General features: G+C 47.2%; 3 protein-coding genes across 4 annotated transcripts; 1 reads left to right on the top strand and 2 right to left on the bottom strand.

Moving 5' to 3' along the window:
• Window positions 1-2,959: 2,959 nt before the first annotated feature.
• Window positions 2,960-7,089, top strand: LOC131666915 (leukocyte elastase inhibitor). Its single transcript, XM_058939994.1, has 5 exons — window positions 2,960-3,105; window positions 3,988-4,339; window positions 5,007-5,333; window positions 5,435-5,821; window positions 5,887-7,089. Exons 2-5 carry the CDS (start codon window positions 4,019-4,021, stop codon window positions 6,700-6,702), a joined length of 1,851 nt encoding a protein of 616 aa, XP_058795977.1. The 5' UTR covers window positions 2,960-3,105; window positions 3,988-4,018; the 3' UTR covers window positions 6,703-7,089.
• A 58-nt stretch (window positions 7,090-7,147) lies between these two features.
• On the bottom strand, window positions 7,148-12,298 carry LOC131666916 (MAM and LDL-receptor class A domain-containing protein 2-like). Of its 2 annotated transcripts, none has more exons than XM_058939996.1 (10): window positions 12,089-12,298; window positions 11,018-11,182; window positions 9,962-10,126; window positions 9,729-9,896; window positions 9,051-9,159; window positions 8,803-8,959; window positions 8,605-8,734; window positions 8,344-8,511; window positions 7,840-8,241; window positions 7,148-7,416 (listed from the first exon to the last, which is right to left on the bottom strand). In XM_058939996.1, the coding sequence occupies exons 1-10, from the start codon at window positions 12,153-12,155 to the stop codon at window positions 7,163-7,165; spliced, it is 1,785 nt and encodes a 594-aa protein (XP_058795979.1). In that variant the 5' UTR covers window positions 12,156-12,298; the 3' UTR covers window positions 7,148-7,162. The 2 variants fall into 2 exon arrangements, with proteins under 2 accessions (XP_058795979.1, XP_058795978.1); XM_058939995.1 differs by having other exon boundaries at window positions 7,148-7,422; window positions 12,089-12,292.
• Window positions 12,299-13,536: 1,238 nt separating this feature from the next.
• LOC131666929 (uncharacterized) lies at window positions 13,537-17,761 on the bottom strand. The gene is made up of 10 exons (XM_058940029.1): window positions 17,564-17,761; window positions 17,196-17,279; window positions 17,045-17,125; window positions 16,903-16,957; window positions 16,730-16,814; window positions 16,468-16,653; window positions 16,187-16,393; window positions 15,930-16,111; window positions 14,123-15,855; window positions 13,537-13,879 (listed from the first exon to the last, which is right to left on the bottom strand). Exons 1-10 carry the CDS (start codon window positions 17,687-17,689, stop codon window positions 13,814-13,816), a joined length of 2,805 nt encoding a protein of 934 aa, XP_058796012.1. The 5' UTR covers window positions 17,690-17,761; the 3' UTR covers window positions 13,537-13,813.
• Between the last annotated feature and the right edge of the window lie 1,095 nt (window positions 17,762-18,856).

Below are 18,856 nucleotides of genomic sequence, written 5' to 3' on the forward strand. Positions count from 1 at the left end.
CATAGCTTTCCCGAGCGCGGAAACGCGTGGACGAGCTTCGGAGGTGTACGCGCACAAAAGCCCCCTCGTCCGCGAGAGAAAAGTCGGGCGTCGCTCGGCAGGTTTGGCTTCGGTCGCCGTTTACCGGCCATTAAAACGCCCGAGAGTGGCCGAGCGCAAGGGTCGCCAGCAGCGACGGTGTCGGCACTCGCCTAAACAAATCAGCCGACCTGCGCGTTTCTCAGCGACGAGAGCAACTTTCGCATATCGCGCGCGCGGCTCCAAGTTAACGAGAGCGCGGGAGACTTAACCAAATCGAAACTCTCTCGCTCTCTTCGTGGCAGCTTCCCCGTGGAGGGTCCACTTCCTCTCGCTGAAAAACCAGCTGCGGACACTTAGCCCCGCGGGCGCTCTCTCTCTCTCTCTCGCGCGCAGAGCGCAGTCGAGTGTGGACGAAGAGAGCGATCCCTCTCATCCCAGAGCGCGAGCAAATATTGATCTCCAGGACCCCTTTGGGCCGCGCGCGCGAGCGTATTTCCGAGAGCGAGAGAGCTTCCGCGCGCGATGGGACGATTGAGCTTCTCGTCGCCCAGCGTAGCACGCGGTGAGAGAGAAGCCATCGTCTCTCGTATTCTCATCTTAAAGTCTAATTTCTTTTTTCTTCTCCTCCTCTCCGCTTGTCTGTTCCGTCTTTTTTTTCTTTCGGGCGTAATATTCGATAGTCTCTCCGAGCCGATAATTCGCAGCTTTTATCGTCGGCGCGGAGGACACGGGAGATTCGATAGCGCTCGCGTGGCCTCGAGCGCGCGTTGACAACGCCCTATCTCTGCGAGCGTGGATTCACACGATGGACTCGGACCGTCGCTCGCAGCCCGTAAAACCATTCTGCAAATAAGCGCGCTAGCCCGCCGTCGATCCTGCTGATCGGAAAGTTGGCCAGTATCCTTATTCACAACCGAAAAGGCGTAGACTTTGTGCATTACGTAGTGCCGCCCGAGGCGCTATTTTATTTATACGACGGCGTGCACTTTCTTTCTCTCGCCGGACGGATTCTATTTCTCTCCTGTGCTGTCATTTGCGTGACGTTTCGCCGATCGCGCGCGCGCGTAGACGATGATCCGCATATTTCGGCGTGTAATATTTATGAAGCGACGCTCGTTGTAACGAAGAGAGAGGCAGAGAGAAAAAGAGCGATGGTCATCCGATGCTGCTTTGTCGATGGTAACGAACGCTTACGTAAGAGCTGCCGCCGCTCGAGAGCAGCGCGAATGGTGCTGCTGCGGCACAGATTCGCGGCAGAACAACGGTGCGACTTGCAGCCCGTCTTCATTGGAGTTTGATTTATTTTCGCGAGTAAATCACGAGCGAATCTCACTCTGATTCCGTTACATAGTCGGTCCTCCCGTTCCAAGCTTACGAAATTGGAACAATTACGCGAGGTCGCTTTCGAGCGTCGACGTTGATCGAACGGATCACCATCTCGCTCCACGAGGAAAGAGCGAGGAGGAAATCGCGGTGGTCGTTGTCGCTCTCGCGGATTGCCAAGTCCGACGCGCGCACGGCCAATAATAGCGGCACCCGGCGAGAGACGCGTGGAGTCGACTGTATTAAATAAACAAGCCCTTCTCCGCCGACCCCCCCTGGCTCTCTGTCTCGCGGGCGCAGGTGCCGCAGTGTCGTCAAAGCGTCTGTGTGTGTGTGTGCGCGCGTCGCGCTCTCATCAAATTAGGCAAGTTTGTAAATTAGCGCGTCGAGCGACGAGCAGCAATGTCATGCAAATGATATCATTCCGATATACAAAGCCATCGCGCAGCGTCGACGCCGCCACCGAAAACCCGATTCTCCGCGGTATAAATTAATTAGCCGCTCGCGCGCGAGAAAGAGAGACGCGCGCCCGACGCTTGCCGAATTGCAAGCTCAAAGGCTCGCCCGTGCGCGCCATCCCTCTCCCGGGGCGAAGATCGCGCCCGTGCTCCCGAGCCGCCAGCCGCCGCGGTCCTTTGATCTCGGCCGCGAAGGATATCCCCGGCGCTGTCGTGGCGTGTCTACGCGTGTACAGCTCTCGTGATTCATGCACACGTGCGCGCGCAGAGGTGCGAACGGATTACTCACGACGGCCGGCGGCCGTGCACTCTGGTAATTGGCGAATCGATCGGAGCGGGGGAATTCCGGAGACGAGCGTGCGAGCCGCTCGGGAAAAACTGCTCGAGGCGATCGAGGACTTTCGTTGGGGATTCGCGTCCGAGACGGGACGTGTCGGCGCCAAGCTCTGCCGGGGCAATTAGCACGCGCCGAATAAGCGTCGCGCGCGCGGAACGGACACGCGAAAGCAATTAGAGGACGCGCACAATCCATCCGTCTGTTCCGCCTCGCGCGACGCGGAATTCACGAACAGCCGTGCCTGTTGTGTTTCAACGAACGATGAAACAATAAAGAGGGGACGCGGAAGTCGATCTCGGGAGAAACCCCGCGAGCTTGTACGGGTGGCCGAACGCCGGTCCTTCCGAGAAAACGTTACGAAACGCCGGGACTCGCCGACGAAACTTCGCGGAATAACGTCGAGTGCGCGCTGTCGTGTGTCAGACCCGAAGATAAGAAAACTGGGCCGAACGCGGCTCGAGCCTCTTGGAACTGTGTACGAGGATGAGATCGACCGGCCGATACGCGCGAATTGCCCAAGTTTATTTGCCTTTTAACAAGCGCGAGTCTCTCGATGCGCAGACCGCGGCTCCAGTCAGGGGCTTTTCGGCGCTTGCCCGCGGCGAGTCTTTGCGCTTGCCGATCGCGGAGACGGGGGGGCGAGGAGGCGGAAAGCCGGCCGGACGACGCGGAACGCGCGCGCACTTGGTAGCGCGGCCTTTGGCCGCGGGCGAGCTTAGCGCAGCGAGCGCACGTCGGACGCCCCGCGCGCGCGAAGGTGGTGGGGCGCGCGGTAAATACGAGTGCAAGCGGCTCGCCTCGAGCCAGTCACGCTCGCGGCGCCGCTTCGACGCTTCTTTTCATTTGTCTCTCCTCGAGTTGCGTGGATTCGCTGCCGAGCATGCAGATCAGCGAGGACTGAACGTGTCACGCCGCAGACGCATATATATATATATATACATTTTTCGTTGTCTCGTCCCGTCGAGCGTGAGTATCGCCGATTTCGCAAAGTGCGCTATACTGTCCGTCGCCGATGCCTTGTACGGACAACAGTATAAACAGAGAGCTGAATCAGTGACCTTGAACGACGAACCGATTGTGTCTACGTATGTCGCAAGAGAGAGAGAGAGAGAGAGAGAGAGAAATGACCGCACTGCAGGCATCTCGGAACTTTGGATTTTCCGAGAGGAAACACCATTCTCTCTCTCTCTCTCTCTCTCTCTCTCTCTCTCTCTCTCTCTCTCTCTCTCTCTCTCTCTCTCTCTCTTATTCACGTTCTTTCGGCTTTTATCGCGTTGGAGAAGCCAAAGAGAGAACAATAAAAACACTGCTCGCTTTTGGCTTAGCAGCGTAGAAATTTCAATTGAAAAGTCCGCTTCGTCATTGATTCACCTATTATCGTTGACCTTTATCAATTCACTTCCAACATTAAAAAGGCAAAAACATTCATTCTCGCTGAGAGATAATAACGCGCAAGAAGCTTTCCGCTGATCCCGCGGACGGACAATTGTTGTCAATTAAAAGCAAATGTTCCAGCGCGAATGAAAGAAAACAAAACAAAACAAAATAGATAAAATAAATAAAAAGAAGAAAAAAGAATGGCCGTAGCGGCGCTCGAGCGAATGCCTGCATACCCGCACAGAAGCGCGCGCAGCGGCGTGAGGACGATTATTTAGTCACAAAGCAGAAAAAGAAATCCTTCGCTCGCTCGATTCACTCGCGGCTAATTTCTATCTTGTTCCTTTTTGTCCGTTTCGGCGAGCGAGCTTCGCTCCGGGTTGCGCTGCCAATCCGTTTTCTCCTTTTATTACCCCCGCCCCCTCTCTCAAGCTGTCACGAGGCGTGAGCATTGCGTTTGGCTGTCCGCAGGTGAAAAAAAAAAACAGCGCCCGCCGAAAGGATGAGACTGCTCGTGTCGCTGACACTGCTCGCGGTGGCGAGTAGCACGTGTCGCGGTCAATGGATCGATCCCGAGCAGTACGATCTTTTGATACAGCAAGCGGAGGATCGCCGGAAAGCTGCCTCGAAATTGCACATCCCGACGTTCGAGCCGGTGGCGCAGAGCTCCAACGATATAGACAACGGCTGCCAAGATTATCTCGGCAGTCAGCAGCGACAAGCCGAGGCCAGTGCTGCTCTCAAGGCCCCGACCCAAAGGATCACAACGACACCCTCGCTCAATCCCTTCGACACTTTCTTGCCGCCGAGGTGGCGCGACCACGTACGTATGCTCATCATCGGGCTTTACGTAAGACAAGCGTTGCATCACGATCGACTGCCTACTTTTTAATTGCTCGCTGAAAGCGACGCGGCTTCGGGTCTCAATAGTCTCCGCGCGCTCGACGCGTATGCGAGCGCAGTCGACTGCTCTGCGAGCTCGCACAGACGGCAAATCGAGCGAAAACGCGGCGCTCACCACGAACAATAAGGAGCTTAATTTACACGGAGCTCCGCTCGAGAGCGCGCGTCTGCCGTCAGCTAGGAACGGCGCGCGGGTCGGCGATTCGCGATTCGGAACTTTGCGCGTTCCGCTGAGCAAACCTCGAGATGACTGCGCGAAAGTGCACCTTGAGCCATACGCTTGGCGGAATAATTGCTCGCGAGCGCGCGCGAAGGATAATTTTGAGCAAGAAAAATAAGTCCCGTGGCATTGATCAAACGCACCTCGTTTACGTAGAATTCCGCTCTGATAACAAAGTTTCCTCGTGACAAGAAAACGATCGGAGCCAAAGCGAAGATCGATGACTCTGTTAGCGTTGCAAAATTGCTTTTTCCTTCACCAGATTAAAGGATGGTTCTGCGAACTCACTCCAAGTGAAATATCACAAAATACCTAATTTCCGTGTTTTCTTTTTTCTTTTATTGAAATACAAACATTTCTTTCGTAGGTGATCAAAATTCTATCCACCGGCGTGACCAAGTTTACTCTGGATATGGATCGTGCAATCGAAAAGTCTCAAGTCTCGATTCCAGACTCGACGCTTTTCTCACCGGTCAGTTTGACGACGACGCTTGCAATGGTGATGCTTGCTTCGAGCGGCAAAACTTTCGAGGAAGTCGCCAGGATTCTCGGCCTCGAGTCTGGAATCGACGTATCCCATCATTCCGAGGTGGTCCACCGAATCTTTGGCTTACTCCTGAACCAAGCTAACGAGATGAGCAGGCTTCATCCGGAGCTACCGCAGTCCAAATTCGCCTTTGGTATCTTTGTCGAGGTAATACGAAGCGATGGAAGGCTATTCGCCGACGCGAACGGTGGCAATGTTAGCTTCGGGAAATCATCAGCCGAGCCGTCTCACGCGGCGCAACGTTTTAGGACCAGTTCCCCGTGCGCAACGAATTCCGCGACGTGAGCGAGAAAGTGTACAACAGCGAAGTGATCAGCGTGGACTTCTCTCACCGCAGCGACGAGGCGCAGAGGATCATCAACGATTGGGTGAGCAATCGCACCGAGGGTAAAATCGAGAATATGCTTCAAGAAACACCGAGTCCAGCGACCGATGTGATCATCACTTCGGCACTTTACTTTAACGGCGAATGGGATCAGCATTTCTTTGACGGTGGCACCAAGAAGAAGCCGTTCATCGTCAATAAAAACGAGACTATTTACGTTGACATGATGGTCAACGGCGGCGAATTCCCCTTCTACGAGGACAAAAAACTCGGCGCGAAGATCATTGCATTCCCTTACAAGGGCCGTGGTGTAAGAAGAATTCGTACGATTATTTTTCTCTTATTCGGATGATTGCTGGAATGACGTTGTTGCAGGTGTCTATGTATGCCTTGCTGCCGACGGAGGAGGGTACGCAAGGGGTCAAGAATCTGAAGAGCAAGCTCAGTCCCGAGGCGATACAGGACCTCATTGGTAACATGAAGAACACCTCGTGCATCGTTACCTATCCGAAAATGAAGCTGTCGAGCACCCTGAAGCTGCAGCGCGCGCTCGAGATATTGGGGTTGAAGTCGCTATTCGACCCGCGAACGGCCGATCTCAGCGTGCTCTCGCCAGGTCGCGGCGGCGAAAGCACCCCAAGCAAACTCACCACCACGCCACCGACGAACGCGGCCGATCCTTCGCCGAGATCCAGATTCCAGGGCGGCTTCAAGCAGCCCGTGCAGAATCTTTACGGGGACAGCTTTTACTTCCCGTCGCGCATCGACGCCAGGAACTTGTACAGATACGAGGACCGAGTCGGTGGCTACAAGGTCGAGCAGTGGAGCAACGGCTATCGCTTCGAGAAGTCCAGGGGCAAGCGACAAACGCGACCGATCGATCGGCAATTCATCGACTTTCTCGATCATCAGAATCTGCCGACTTTCGGCGTCGACGAGCTGCGCAACACGGCCGGCATCAGCAATCCAGGACTCTACGCCGACGATGTCATCCACAAAGTCGAGATGACGGTGAACGAGAAAGGCACCGAAGCCGCCGCGGCGACTTCGGTGGTGCTCGACAGGAGCGGCGACTACCAACGATTCATCGCCAACAGGCCGTTCTTGTTCTTCATCAGGCACGACGTCGCCAAGTCTATCTGGTTCTGGGGCACGATCAATCGACCCGCGCCCCATTACAACAGCCTGTAGTGATAGTACAGCGATGCAATGCTATCGACTTGTTGTGATGTTGTATTTTTTTTCTCTTTCACTCTCTCTCTCTCTCTCTCTCTCGCTCTGGTGTGCTTCGTCGATAGTGCATTACCTTCCCTTCTTTTTGATATTCTACCGTAATTATATGTTAGTCGTAACTATCGTTTTACACTCGAAATAGGCTTGAAGAGTCCATAGATTGCGATAATCAAACAAGTATTACATCTCCCCCTCCCCTCCCTCTCAGCCGTTTCTCTCTTATTTACATTGAGTCACGCGTCGCTGCATTTGTAGCGACGGCATTTAATCATAACACGCAAACACGCTTCGGTCAGTGAATCATAGGCAACACGTGTGCGTATGAATAAAGTTTAATACTCAACAGATGTACCACGCAAAACCTGTTTACACATTGATTTGATAACCAATCTCCGCGCAGTTTTCATTTTCGATGTCATCAGTCGTCGGCTGGCCTCGCCAAATTAAAATCGAGCTGCTCGTCCGAAGTGAGATAGCGCACGTCGCTATCCTCGGCGAAGGCCGAACTGCTGCATGGACGTCGGTATCGCTGCAACCGTAGAACGAGCAGTGCCAAGGCGACCGCCACTGCGACCGCCGTTAGTGCGCTGATCATTGCGCCTACGATGCCTGTCAGACGGAACCTCGACTCGGGCTCCAATTGTCGAGCGTTCTGAATTATCGCGTGCGGCCCTGTAACTACGGCAAGCGCGTCCTCTCCATTATTTATTGAACGCTCCGTGACCGATAATTAGCCCTTCGAGCGATTCGCTTTTATGCACATTTATCCAATTCGATCTTCATCGCCACGCAAACTGCCGGCAGTCGCCTTGCAATTATCATCCCAAGTGCTTTTAATATTTATTCAACGTCATTGTCTGTACTACCAAACAATGCAATACAAACGTTACATTTGATTCCGAATTCATGAATAACGAAAAATTTATGGCAATCTCGCACAAACGGCATTTTAATGCTCCTCACGGCCTACTTCGATCAAAAATGAAATAGAAATGCACCGAATACCGAATCATTAATTGACCATCGATGAAAGAAATCGATTTGAAAGTGTGCTCGAAAAATTGGAAACGAGTGAAAGAAAACGCTTGTATTTACCCGTACTAGTGCTCGGCAAATCTTTCCTCCTAGTAACACTGGGATTAAAGAAAGTCGTCCGCTTCGAGCTCGCAGTCGACGGCGGCGCAGTTGGCTTAGTTTCGACGCTCGTGACTCGCGCCTTACTCGTAGGAATTGTAAATTTGGCGGTTGGCGTCGTCGTCGGTGGAGTGGCGGTGGCGGCGGTGATAGTGGTAATCGCCGTCGACGTAGTACTCGGAGTTGTTGTTGTTTGGCTTATCCTATCAGGCGTTTGTTGAAATGCCGGTGTCGAGGTTGGCAACGAGGGCTGCTCCGACGTTGCCTCCTCGGTTCTATTTGACGCTTGTCGAGCTATTGATTCCGTGGCCGATGACGTTCCCAGCGACCAAGGCATTGTCGTTTCCATCGCTTCGGTAAACTCTGAAACGATGGTCAAAGATACGGGATTCGAATGAGAACAGTTGCGCTTGGAGGAGCAAAGATTCGTGATTCGTCAATTTGGCTAGGCAAGACGAGATTTACCGTATACGCAGTACTCGGCGTAATCTGGACAACAGCTGGAACTTTCGGCGCAGTCCATTGTACACTGACAGACATCTGGATTGGAGTAAAGCTCGGGGCTCGGAGTAGTTTCTATAAGGCTGCAGCGACCCTTGCAACTTTGAATCGCATTGAAAATTTCAACCTCGTCTGCAGCAGCGAACGAAAAAAGTTTCCAATTAAAAAACACAAAAACACGAGGTAGCCAGGGAAGCACAGGCGCGGAGAACTTTGTCTACCCACCACCATCGGCCACCGGAACTGCGGGAGTCGTATCGTCTTTCAAAATGCACTCGTCGCCCTGAAGAATCGCCAAATCGTCGATCGCAATGTCGCTTACGTAGCTTGTGCCTCGGACCCCCTCGATTATCACCTGCGAAGCGGACGCACCAATTAGAATACACTCCGTCCCGACTCCGTTGACAATTAATTGAAGCGCACCTGAAAACTAGTATTTACAGCGGGCAAAGCGAATAAGCCACGTAACCACTGGTTACCCTGATTGCCCTGTTTTGTCCACATGAGCTTGGGCGGCTGCTCGTTCTCGAGTTTGAAGTACACGTTCAGGCTGCCAATTGTCGAGCCGTACATGTGGTACCTAATTTGCACACATGCCATTTCAGCTTCAGCGCCGTGCCCGCGAGCGCGAAAAGTCGCTTTATCGACGTTGTAGCGCGGAGATAACTCACCAGAAAGAAAAACATCCGGATTCGGTGAGATTGCTAGGGTACAGAGGAGATATTATCCTGGCCGCGTCGTTGACTAATCTTCCGGACGCCTCGATGTACAAGTAATACCCTAAACCGTGTTTCTCTTTATTATGTACCGCGCCTCCACGAATACGCCAGCATATCGCTATTTCAACGGCATTGCCAGTTATCAATTTTCTCGCCTATTTTTTTTTCATTCCTACTCTCGCTTCGGATTTTTTTTCTCTCCGCGGCAGATAATTGCTAAATGACTTACATTCACTTATCGGCGCAGAATGCTCGGCATTTTAATTATCGTTTAATTTAACTGAATTGCAATATGAGTTCTGTAGGGAATATTAAAAAAGAAACCGCCGATGCACGCTAACTGAATAATTCTGGTGAAGTCGTGCAGGCGCTTGAATAAACGATGCAAAATATTGATTTTAAAAGGATATAAGAGGACTGAAGAATTGAAAATCGATTTCGTTGATTCTCTTTTTGTTCGCAAGCAATTCAGCTGCGAAATTTTTTTTACTCAGCCACTTATAAAAAGAGAGAGAGAGAGAGAGAGAGAGATTGCACTTACATCGCGAGAACACGATCAATAAATTCCAAACGTGTTGGAAGTATCGTTACGCACGAAGCTAATTTGCATGCATCAATTTGGCGTTGTACCATCATAATTAGCACCAAGAGTATGATCGTGAGTGGGTCCAGTGCCGATGTGCGAGCTCGGCGTGTCGAACTTATGCCTGACCCAGTCGAAGTCGTGTTTGGGATCCTGCTCCCACCAGCACAATCCTTTCTCGAAGTCGCAGGACGTCGGCGCGACGGCGTTGGTATCTGGAACGACGACGGCAGCGTCAGAAGATACGGCGCGGCAGGGAGACGCGACGTATGATACTGACCGCGGCAGTAGGGAGTGGTGCCGTTCCACTGGCGTCCGTCGCAGTAAATTTCCGAGTTGCCGACGAGCTGGTAGCCGGGCTCGCAGAAGTACATGAGTATGGCGCCGCGATACTTCTCGCCGACCACGGCGTGCATAGGCGCCGGGATCGTCGGGCACCTCGTGCCTGAAACCACAGGCGTCGAGTTCGCGCGGGTAAGTGTCCTTCGGGGGCAGCTGTTAAAATGCCATTTTCACGGGCCGCCGACCAACAGCGGCTGTTTCAGCCGTTTTATTAAACTGACATCCCCCCTTCTCTCACTCACTCTCTCTCTCTCGCTCTCTCGTTTAATAGCCTCGTTAAAGCCTTTCCTAATTTCGTTTGCCCACGAATTATTCGGAAGCTGAAGCGGCTGCGTTATATCATTCGGCTACAATGAATTTATGTTGCTAATCGAAAATTCCAATGATCACGCACGCACGCGCACACACAGAATTCGATTTCCCTATAATCAATCGCGTACCTATATTTGACGACTAGCAGCTTAACTGTCTGATATTTCAATAGTAAAATTTGACGAGAATATACGTGGCGTGCAAGCTGGGCGTATGGCATTTTGTGACAGACATTATCTATATCCTGCCCAACTAGATTCTTGACCGAGATTAGCCTGCTCTCGTATGAGCAATGCTCGCCACGTGTGTGCACACATGTAGCTAACGGCGCAGCCGATAAGTGCATGGCTAATGCTGCGAGAAATTCGGCGAAACTTCTAATAATGCCGCGCGCGTTAAGTTTTTTCCGCTGCACGTCGCATTCGAAACAACGGCTAATCGAATTTAAAGTAAACATTAAAATTAAAACCAGCCACGCCAGAGCGAGAGAGAGAGAGAAAAAGAGAGGGCTAAAAAAGACAATCCTCGGGTAATCTTCTTATGAAATTTTTTTCACCTTTGCTGAAAAACAGTTCGCGGATTAAGGGCGCAGGGCGAGCAAAAAAAAAAGAGAGAAAAAAAAAACAAAGAAAAGGAAAGCGGAGAGGAAAAAGTGATAATCGTGGCTCCGCTGGCTACTTACTGACGCAGATGGGAGTGGGAGTGTCCCAGGAGCCGCGGATGCAGGTGGAATACTTGTTGCCGACGAGCTCGTAGTCGGCGTAACAGCTGTACCTGATGATACGACCGCGGCCGCGGGCTCGTATCCTGCCGTTCTTCAGTCGTGGCGTCGGGCACTGCGGGTCCGCTGCACCCCAGCGCACATGCAACCCAGGCATCGACATTGTTATGGTACGCGTGGGCGCGAGCGCGCGCCGCTCCGCATTGTGCGCCCCGGGGGCTTGCATTTGTATCACAATGACGTTCCCTCGGCCACGCCATTCAGCTCGGACTCGACAATGCGAAGCGCTAAACGCGGCTTACGTGCGGCCGCGCGCACGGCCAGCCTCCGTCGTTCAACTAATTCCTAACTAATTTCGACGCGCTCGATTGACGCGCAACGGCTAGAAAAGTCAGGCTGGTGAACTTTGACGCTCATCGATTATCGAAAATTAACGTATTATTCGATTGACGAGTAATACGCTTCGCCCTCGAAATACCGATCGCGTTGCATATGCCATGGGATGAATTATTTGGCACGACGCTACGGCGACAAATTCGTTCCCCCCTCCACCCACGCAACTTCTTTTTTTTTTTCGACGACCCTATATTAATTTTCAAACAACCGTTATTCACGCGTCGATTAGCGAGTTGCGCCCCGAGCCGAATTCCCTGCGCGTGGAACGAGCATAAGGAAAATATCGCGAGCAAGCGAGCGTCGAGTACGCGAAAAACAACCAGCAAGAGCAAGAAAACATAACGCGGCGGGGAGGTGTTGTAAAATCAGGAGAGAGCGACGCCGCAACGCGTATAACTCATTTACGGCGCGATGAACTGCGGAACGTGGCAAAAACAAAGTTCGCGCGACAATACGCTCTTTGTAAATTACACGGCAATGCCGTCAGGTTGACGAGTGGAATCATTAGCGCTCGGACCGGTAGTTAATTGAAAGCAATATCCTAAAGGAACGCACGAGGAGCAGGCGGTGGAAGAAAAAAAGAGAGAGAAAGAGAGAGAGAGAGAGAGTGCAAACGGCATAAGCAGCGAGACTCACAAAGGGTGCTCCTGGCGCAGGTGCCGGCGACGCACACGAGCAGCGAGGTAAGCAGCAGGATTCTCATCTTGTCGGTATCACTGGAGGCGCATCGTTGGATCTCATTACTGTTCGACACGTGAAGAGCGAATAAGGAACGGACTGTCGGTCGCGAGCGTGCGAGGCTCCTCCCGGGGACGCAACTTCCTGCGAGAGCGATTTTCTCTTATCGTTTCCGTTTTTCCTTATCGCCGACGAGCAACCGAGCGACGAGCCAACGTTGCGCTACTGTCACAGGCCTTGAAAGGGGTTTCCAGCTTTCAAATCTCTCTCTCTCTCTCGCTTTCCTGACTAAGAGAGACTGACTCCTTTGAGATTTTCTCTTATCCTTCTACTCTATCGATGATGATAAGCTGCCAGCGTGCTTTTGCAAGCGAATACTTCATTTACATTAGCCTGATCAGTTTCTTTTTATCGGCATCTTTAAGAATCTCCATCTACTTGGCTTTCAACTTCTCAAGCATTAGGATGATTCATTGCGTTTCACATTTATACTTGTGTATATAAATCGTATTTTTTTCATTCATGACTTATTTTTCACAGTTTCAATTGTAACTGACATTGCTAACGTTTGTTTTACAGGTACAGATCAATGCAAAGTGAATTATAACTTTCATTGTAAAAACAGATACTTGTCTGATCTGGTTCCGTGACACATCGTATTGAGGAAATGAGCTTTGAGAATTAAAATGTCTAATAAGTGAACGGACGTCTCATAACTTACTTTAACATGATGAAATACGCTAATATTAGTCGGGGTAGCGTTAAATACTTTTAATAAACGAGTGAACAAACATGAGTGTTCAGCAGCATGACAGTCACAAATTTATAATGATTTTGCGCAACGCAAATACCCAAAAATAAAATTTTATTTTGTCAAACCGTAATCACCAATTAGTGAAACTCCACCTCCCACGCAGTTTCCTGTACGTACATACACGAGAAACGTTCGACACCGCGCGCACGACATGTTACAAGGCTGGCTCTATAACAGGGCTCGCGCGAGCAACTTTTCGTTTTCTCATCACCCCCCTTTCGCGCGCTCCCTTTCTCTCTTTCTGCATCGTTATTTACGCGCGCGAGAGCTAGTTTTCTCTATGCTCTGATTTAAAAGTGGCTGGGATTGCAGCTGAATCCCTCTCGAAATTATAGCCATGTGTATGTGCGCGCGCGGACGATTGCCAAGTGGTAACTCGCGCTTAACGGCTCTTCGAAACTTCAGATAAAGCTCCGCTAGTTTAAAAAAATAAACAAAGCAAACACGTGCACACGCACTTACACGTACTGCAGCCAAGGAAATATAAAATTGCTTGACTCGGGAAGAAAAATGGGAACACGAGTGCGATTGATAAATGAATAGACGTATGTGGGTTATATGCTGCATAAACTTTTATCAAAAAAAATAGTAACCAGGCTTACTTGTTACAATAGAGATACACTTATAGGTAGCTTTATCCGAAATAATACGAACTGTGCTCAGAGTCTATAACAGAAAATAATTCATCTACTTCTTTTTATACCTCGCATAATATTGCAAACATTACTTCAACTACACAACACACACACATATATATATATATATATATATATATACACACATATATATATATTTATCAGTTCATTTTTCACGCATTATACACGATGATTGCGAAATTCATAAACTACACACGCGTGCGCACTTGCGTTTCATTGCCTCTTGGAGTGCATATGTCGATTCAGTTGATGCAAGTATGCATCGCTCATTTTACAAGCCTGAAAAGCAACATTGTTCGTACATGAGTTACGTGCCCATTCAGTGATGAAAATTCGAAAAATAATGTATTTTATTGCCAGCTTGTTTTGAAATATCACGACTTGCTTTATTTTAAAGTGAACTCAATGACTTTCAGATTAAACGCAGTGGTCCTTGAAATAGTCAGAATAAAAGAGAAAAAAGGAGAGCGCCAGCATTAGCTAATTAAAATACTATTCTCAGTGAACTTTCTTAATGCTTACCTCATTAGCATTGGGATGTTTGTATCTGTAGGCGACCTGCTGGCAAACAGGCGGCGGTGGCGACGGTGGCATCTGCCTCTGAACAATGTATCTCTGGTTGCCATTGAGTGGAGCAAAGCTCTGCGGGCGATCGCCACCACCTCCGTAGTTCATCTTCAGCATATCTAGATACTCGAAATCGGAGCTTTCGTTTGCACGAGAGGTGGGGTAACACGACTGTTTGTGCACAAATGAACAGGATTCATTGGGATTGTAAATCGGTTGACGTCGGTTGCCCTCAGCTGCATGATACTTGATTGGTTGACGTGTTGGTATCATGCAGTTTTTCATCGTCTCTAAGGAGTTTTGCTGATGACAACAGCTGCAAGTGTTTGACTCTTGGAACGAGTACTCGCTGTGAGGTATTATTGGGTACTCGTTTTGTGGAACGTAAACCGGCTGGTGCATACTGCATAAGGAAGTCGAGCAATCACAGATCGGTCTGTCATATGAAGGTTCAATAAAAGCTTTATGGGGCTGGTTCTGGTACAGACTGCAATTGTTTGTTGTCTCGCATGGCTGATAATGATAGTTGGGATGAGAGTGTTGAGAGGCATAAGCATGTTCCGTGTTCTCTTGTGAGCAGGTTTGATTTTGGGAACAAATGGTCAAACGGTTGGTTCTGTCTTGAATATCACCGAAGCTAACCATGTGAGTCATACCATTTCCATTCTCTAAAGCTTTGCTTTCTTGAGACAACTGGCAGAAGCGGAAGTCGTGACTGACATTTTGAGAGTAGCTTTGGTGCTGCTTTATAGGAGATAGATTGTAGGTTTGCGAAAGGATAAAGTTTTTCTGAACACTGTTTGGAGATGCAAATCCTTGAGAACACCTTACAGGTACTGAATTCCTATTATGTCTATTATCTCGTACTATTGGAATATTTATTCTAGAAGGTTGATTATACTTTGCATTCATATGACTGTATTTACTTTTTGGTGCTTCCAATGTTGACTCGTTTATTGTGTTTGGTGTACGTTCACTTTCTATATTGTCTAAGTTCAAATCTAATATTGATGACTTGTTTCTCTGGCTTGGATGCTCTTCAATGCTTAATATGGTGGCTTTCTCTTTTGCAATACAGTCTACCAAGGACCGATTTTTTCTTAAAATTGCAGGAATGTATTTAGTACTTTTGTGTATATAGTGGACACCTTTAGAGCTATTATCAATATATAATTTTTCCTTGCGCACAAGGCGTTCCTGATGTTCCTCACTATATTCAGAAGTAAAACTCTTTTGATCTCCGAGAAAACGAGCGACGAGCTCTTGACGATCTGGGTGAATGTTATTCATAGTTAATTCTGCCCTCACGCTTTTTGGATCTACAATAGCTTGCGTTGAAGAAGCTACATCTGGTTCGCTACCTTTGGATGAAGGTGCATGTTTCCTTTTTGTGACATTATTTTCAATGGTATTTGCCAGTGATCGTGCGTTAACTTTATTTACAAAATTCTTAGTAGAATCTGTGGAGTTAGTAGGAGTCGTCGTTGATTCTTTTTGCTTTAGGAATGCAATGTTTTTCTTCACTCGTCTCGCGATATCCGAATCTGGTTCCAGCAAAATTTCGGAGTTGCTAGACGGAGTACTTTGATTGGCAGATTTTGATTGCTGGCAATACTGACGTTGCAAATAATCCTTTAACACTCTTTTGTAAGTTAATTTTAGAGCTTCTCTTGCACTTTCCTCTGGATCTAAATAACATTATTAAATGAAAATAGTTCAAAAAATAAATAATATCTAAAATTCAATGTCAAAATTTATGTACCTTTGTACTCATTCCTAAACATATTTTTAAGATCATTTGTGCCTATAAATTTACAAATCTGTACATAGGATTCGATTATTTTTGGATCTGAGGGATCTATTATTGGATGTTTCTTAATCTTATTTACAGGCTGTTTTAATATCATTTTAGAATATAATATCACATTTTCTGGTGTAGAATTTCTAAAAAATAAAATTTTCCAATTAATTATTCAGATAATTATGGATCATAATAATAAAAATTTTTAAGACTCATACCTGGATAATTCATTATTACATAACACACTACTGGGGATTTCCTTACATCTATTATTTACACCAGCTACTGTCTCATCGAATAAACGTCTCCTATATCTCTCTCCTTTGTTAATATTATTTACAAGCGAAATATCATTCTCTTGAGAATGCACATTTTGATGTACCTCATTAACAGATACTTTTACTTGATTATTTCTTTTTTTAGCACTGTAAATGATTGAAAATAATTTTTAAAATATCAAATCAATATTTTGAAGATTATAATTCAAAACAATATTTACCCTTTACGTCTTCCTATCACAGGACTAGATGGAAATTCAATTACTCCAGGATTGTCCAAATCAAAACTGCTACTCTCCGAAGAATTGAAATTATTCAAGATTTTTGCTACTTCCATTTTCAAATCTGCATGATCATCTTCTATAGGACTCTTTGTACTTTTATTTGGATGTCTTTTCTCATCAGATCTACAGTAAAAATCATTAATTTAACTACAAGTAAATTATATTTCTTCAAGTATACTACATTGTGCTCAGAGCAAACCTGTGGCAAGGATGACCACTTTGAAGTATCTGTAAAACATCACTCTGTAAGACTCCATTTCTGAATTTTTCAAACTCTGGATCAGCTACAAAATAACCATTGACACTGTTATTTTAAAAAATTAATGATCAATTGTGCAACCAAATAATCTGTATACAATTTAAAAAACTCACAACGATGCACTTCTCTTCCCTTAACTCCTGCTCTGAAGAATCCTTTTATATCTTTCTGTAAAATAATTTAATTTTTACTTGTTGAAATTTGCGTTAATTATCAAATGCAAATTATGAAAAATTGAGTTAAAAAAATACAGACTGGCTGAATTACTTCCTGTTTAATAATTCTAGGTTTGTTATTGTTGCTTATTAAGTTAGAAGTAATTTGTGTGGCTTCTTCCTGTAATTTATAACTTGAATAAATACGTTATTAATTCAATGAAAGAAAGATAATTTATCACAAGACCTACAATTTTTCTCCTCTGAGAAGCAAATTGATTCAGAGTTTTAATGAAGCCTGACTTTGGTTTACAAATGATAGAATCCTTGCATCGCTGTGTTAATAGAAAATGCAAAATAAAATATTAAATGTCACCATGATAATCACAGTCAAATGATAACAGACTAAAACTGGACTTAAGCACAATGAAAGCTTTTTGCACAATTTCATAGCCTACAATTTCGATCGAGACAAGTAATGTTGATGACATTTGAATTTGGTAGTTAACCTAACACTTCATCAGCGGTTTGAACTAACGATCGTCTTTGTCACAAGAGACACTGAAAAATCACCGCCGACCAGATGTAATCGCCTCGCAGTACAATCAAACTCGCTCACCAAATCGCGCTTGCGTCCAAGGGCATTTCTTCGTATTTGATCGAGGTCCTTGATCCTCAACTTCCTTTTTATCTCCTCCGGATCTTCATCTTTGCCACCGAGCCATCCGGAGCTGAACTTGCCCATCACACACGCACCAGGTTAATGACACTTCTCTCTTGACGAGCGATTATTCGCGCACCACATGCTCGCGGCGATGAGTCGGGCACACTGCTTTGTTTTGGCTTTTTCGTCGTTCACAACAGCGTCCGTGAGTGTAAACATCAACCTTGCGCGTGTCAGATCAAACGTATAAGCGTGAGATAGCCCAGAGAATTGTGGTATGCTGCTTTTTTTTAGGTAATGGTTGGTAAACAACTTTGCTCAGTGTGGAATGCATAAGACGTCAGTATAATTTGTTATACTGTTCATGCGGTGCTACATTATTGAGTATTTTAACCTTAATTATTGCATCAATTTTGCACAATTCAACAGATTACAATATAATAAAAATTAGAAGAAAATATTTTTTAGGATGCGTAATTGTCAAAGTTATTTTGAGCGAAAGATGTACGTATCCTTTTATTTTCACGAGTCAACATCAACTTCGTAATTATGAAAAAGCTCACTCACTCGCATCAAATTTACTATTTACTATTAGTGCACAACAATTCTTTCTCTCTCTCTCTCTCTGCATTATGAAGTCACTGCGTTAAATCAAGCCATTGCATATGAAACACGGACATTTCGAGTGTCACGTAAAAACATAATTCACGCAGCGAGAAAACGTTAATTTATTGAGTGGAACCCGGATGCACGCTCATAAATTTATTATTGAGTTATTACGATGCAGACTCATAATTATCTTTAGAATTTCGGCATATTTCGGGGTTCATCGATGCCGAAACATAACGACAGCGGCACGCACGTGACGCTGTATAAATAACAGCGCGCGCATCGCAGCGAAAATGCCAGCGGTGACAATGGAATTTCATTACAAACAAAGTCAAGTCTTATCCTATCGATTATATTTCCATTCCATCGATTTCAATTCGATATTCAGAGCTTGATTTTTTTCTCGCGCGCGCGAATCAAATTTAATGTTCCGCGGCCAATGCAAAGAAGCTTTACGGTGAAACTTGGCAGATCGAAAGGCGGCCCGAAAGTTGGAAAAACGAAACGCGCTTCGCGGAAATATCTGTGAGTAGAGCCGCGATGGAGGTTCGTTTTTTTTGTCGTCGACTTGCGCTCGAAGCGAAAGGAGAAGTTACTCTGAATCGAAGGTGCTTCATCAGAATGCCCTCGCGTTTGCGA

This window comes from Phymastichus coffea, unplaced genomic scaffold (genome assembly GCF_024137745.1).
Source record: "Phymastichus coffea isolate CEN01 unplaced genomic scaffold, Cenicafe_Pcof_1.1 PCOF00062, whole genome shotgun sequence".
Classification (NCBI taxonomy): Eukaryota; Metazoa; Arthropoda; class Insecta; order Hymenoptera; family Eulophidae; genus Phymastichus; species Phymastichus coffea.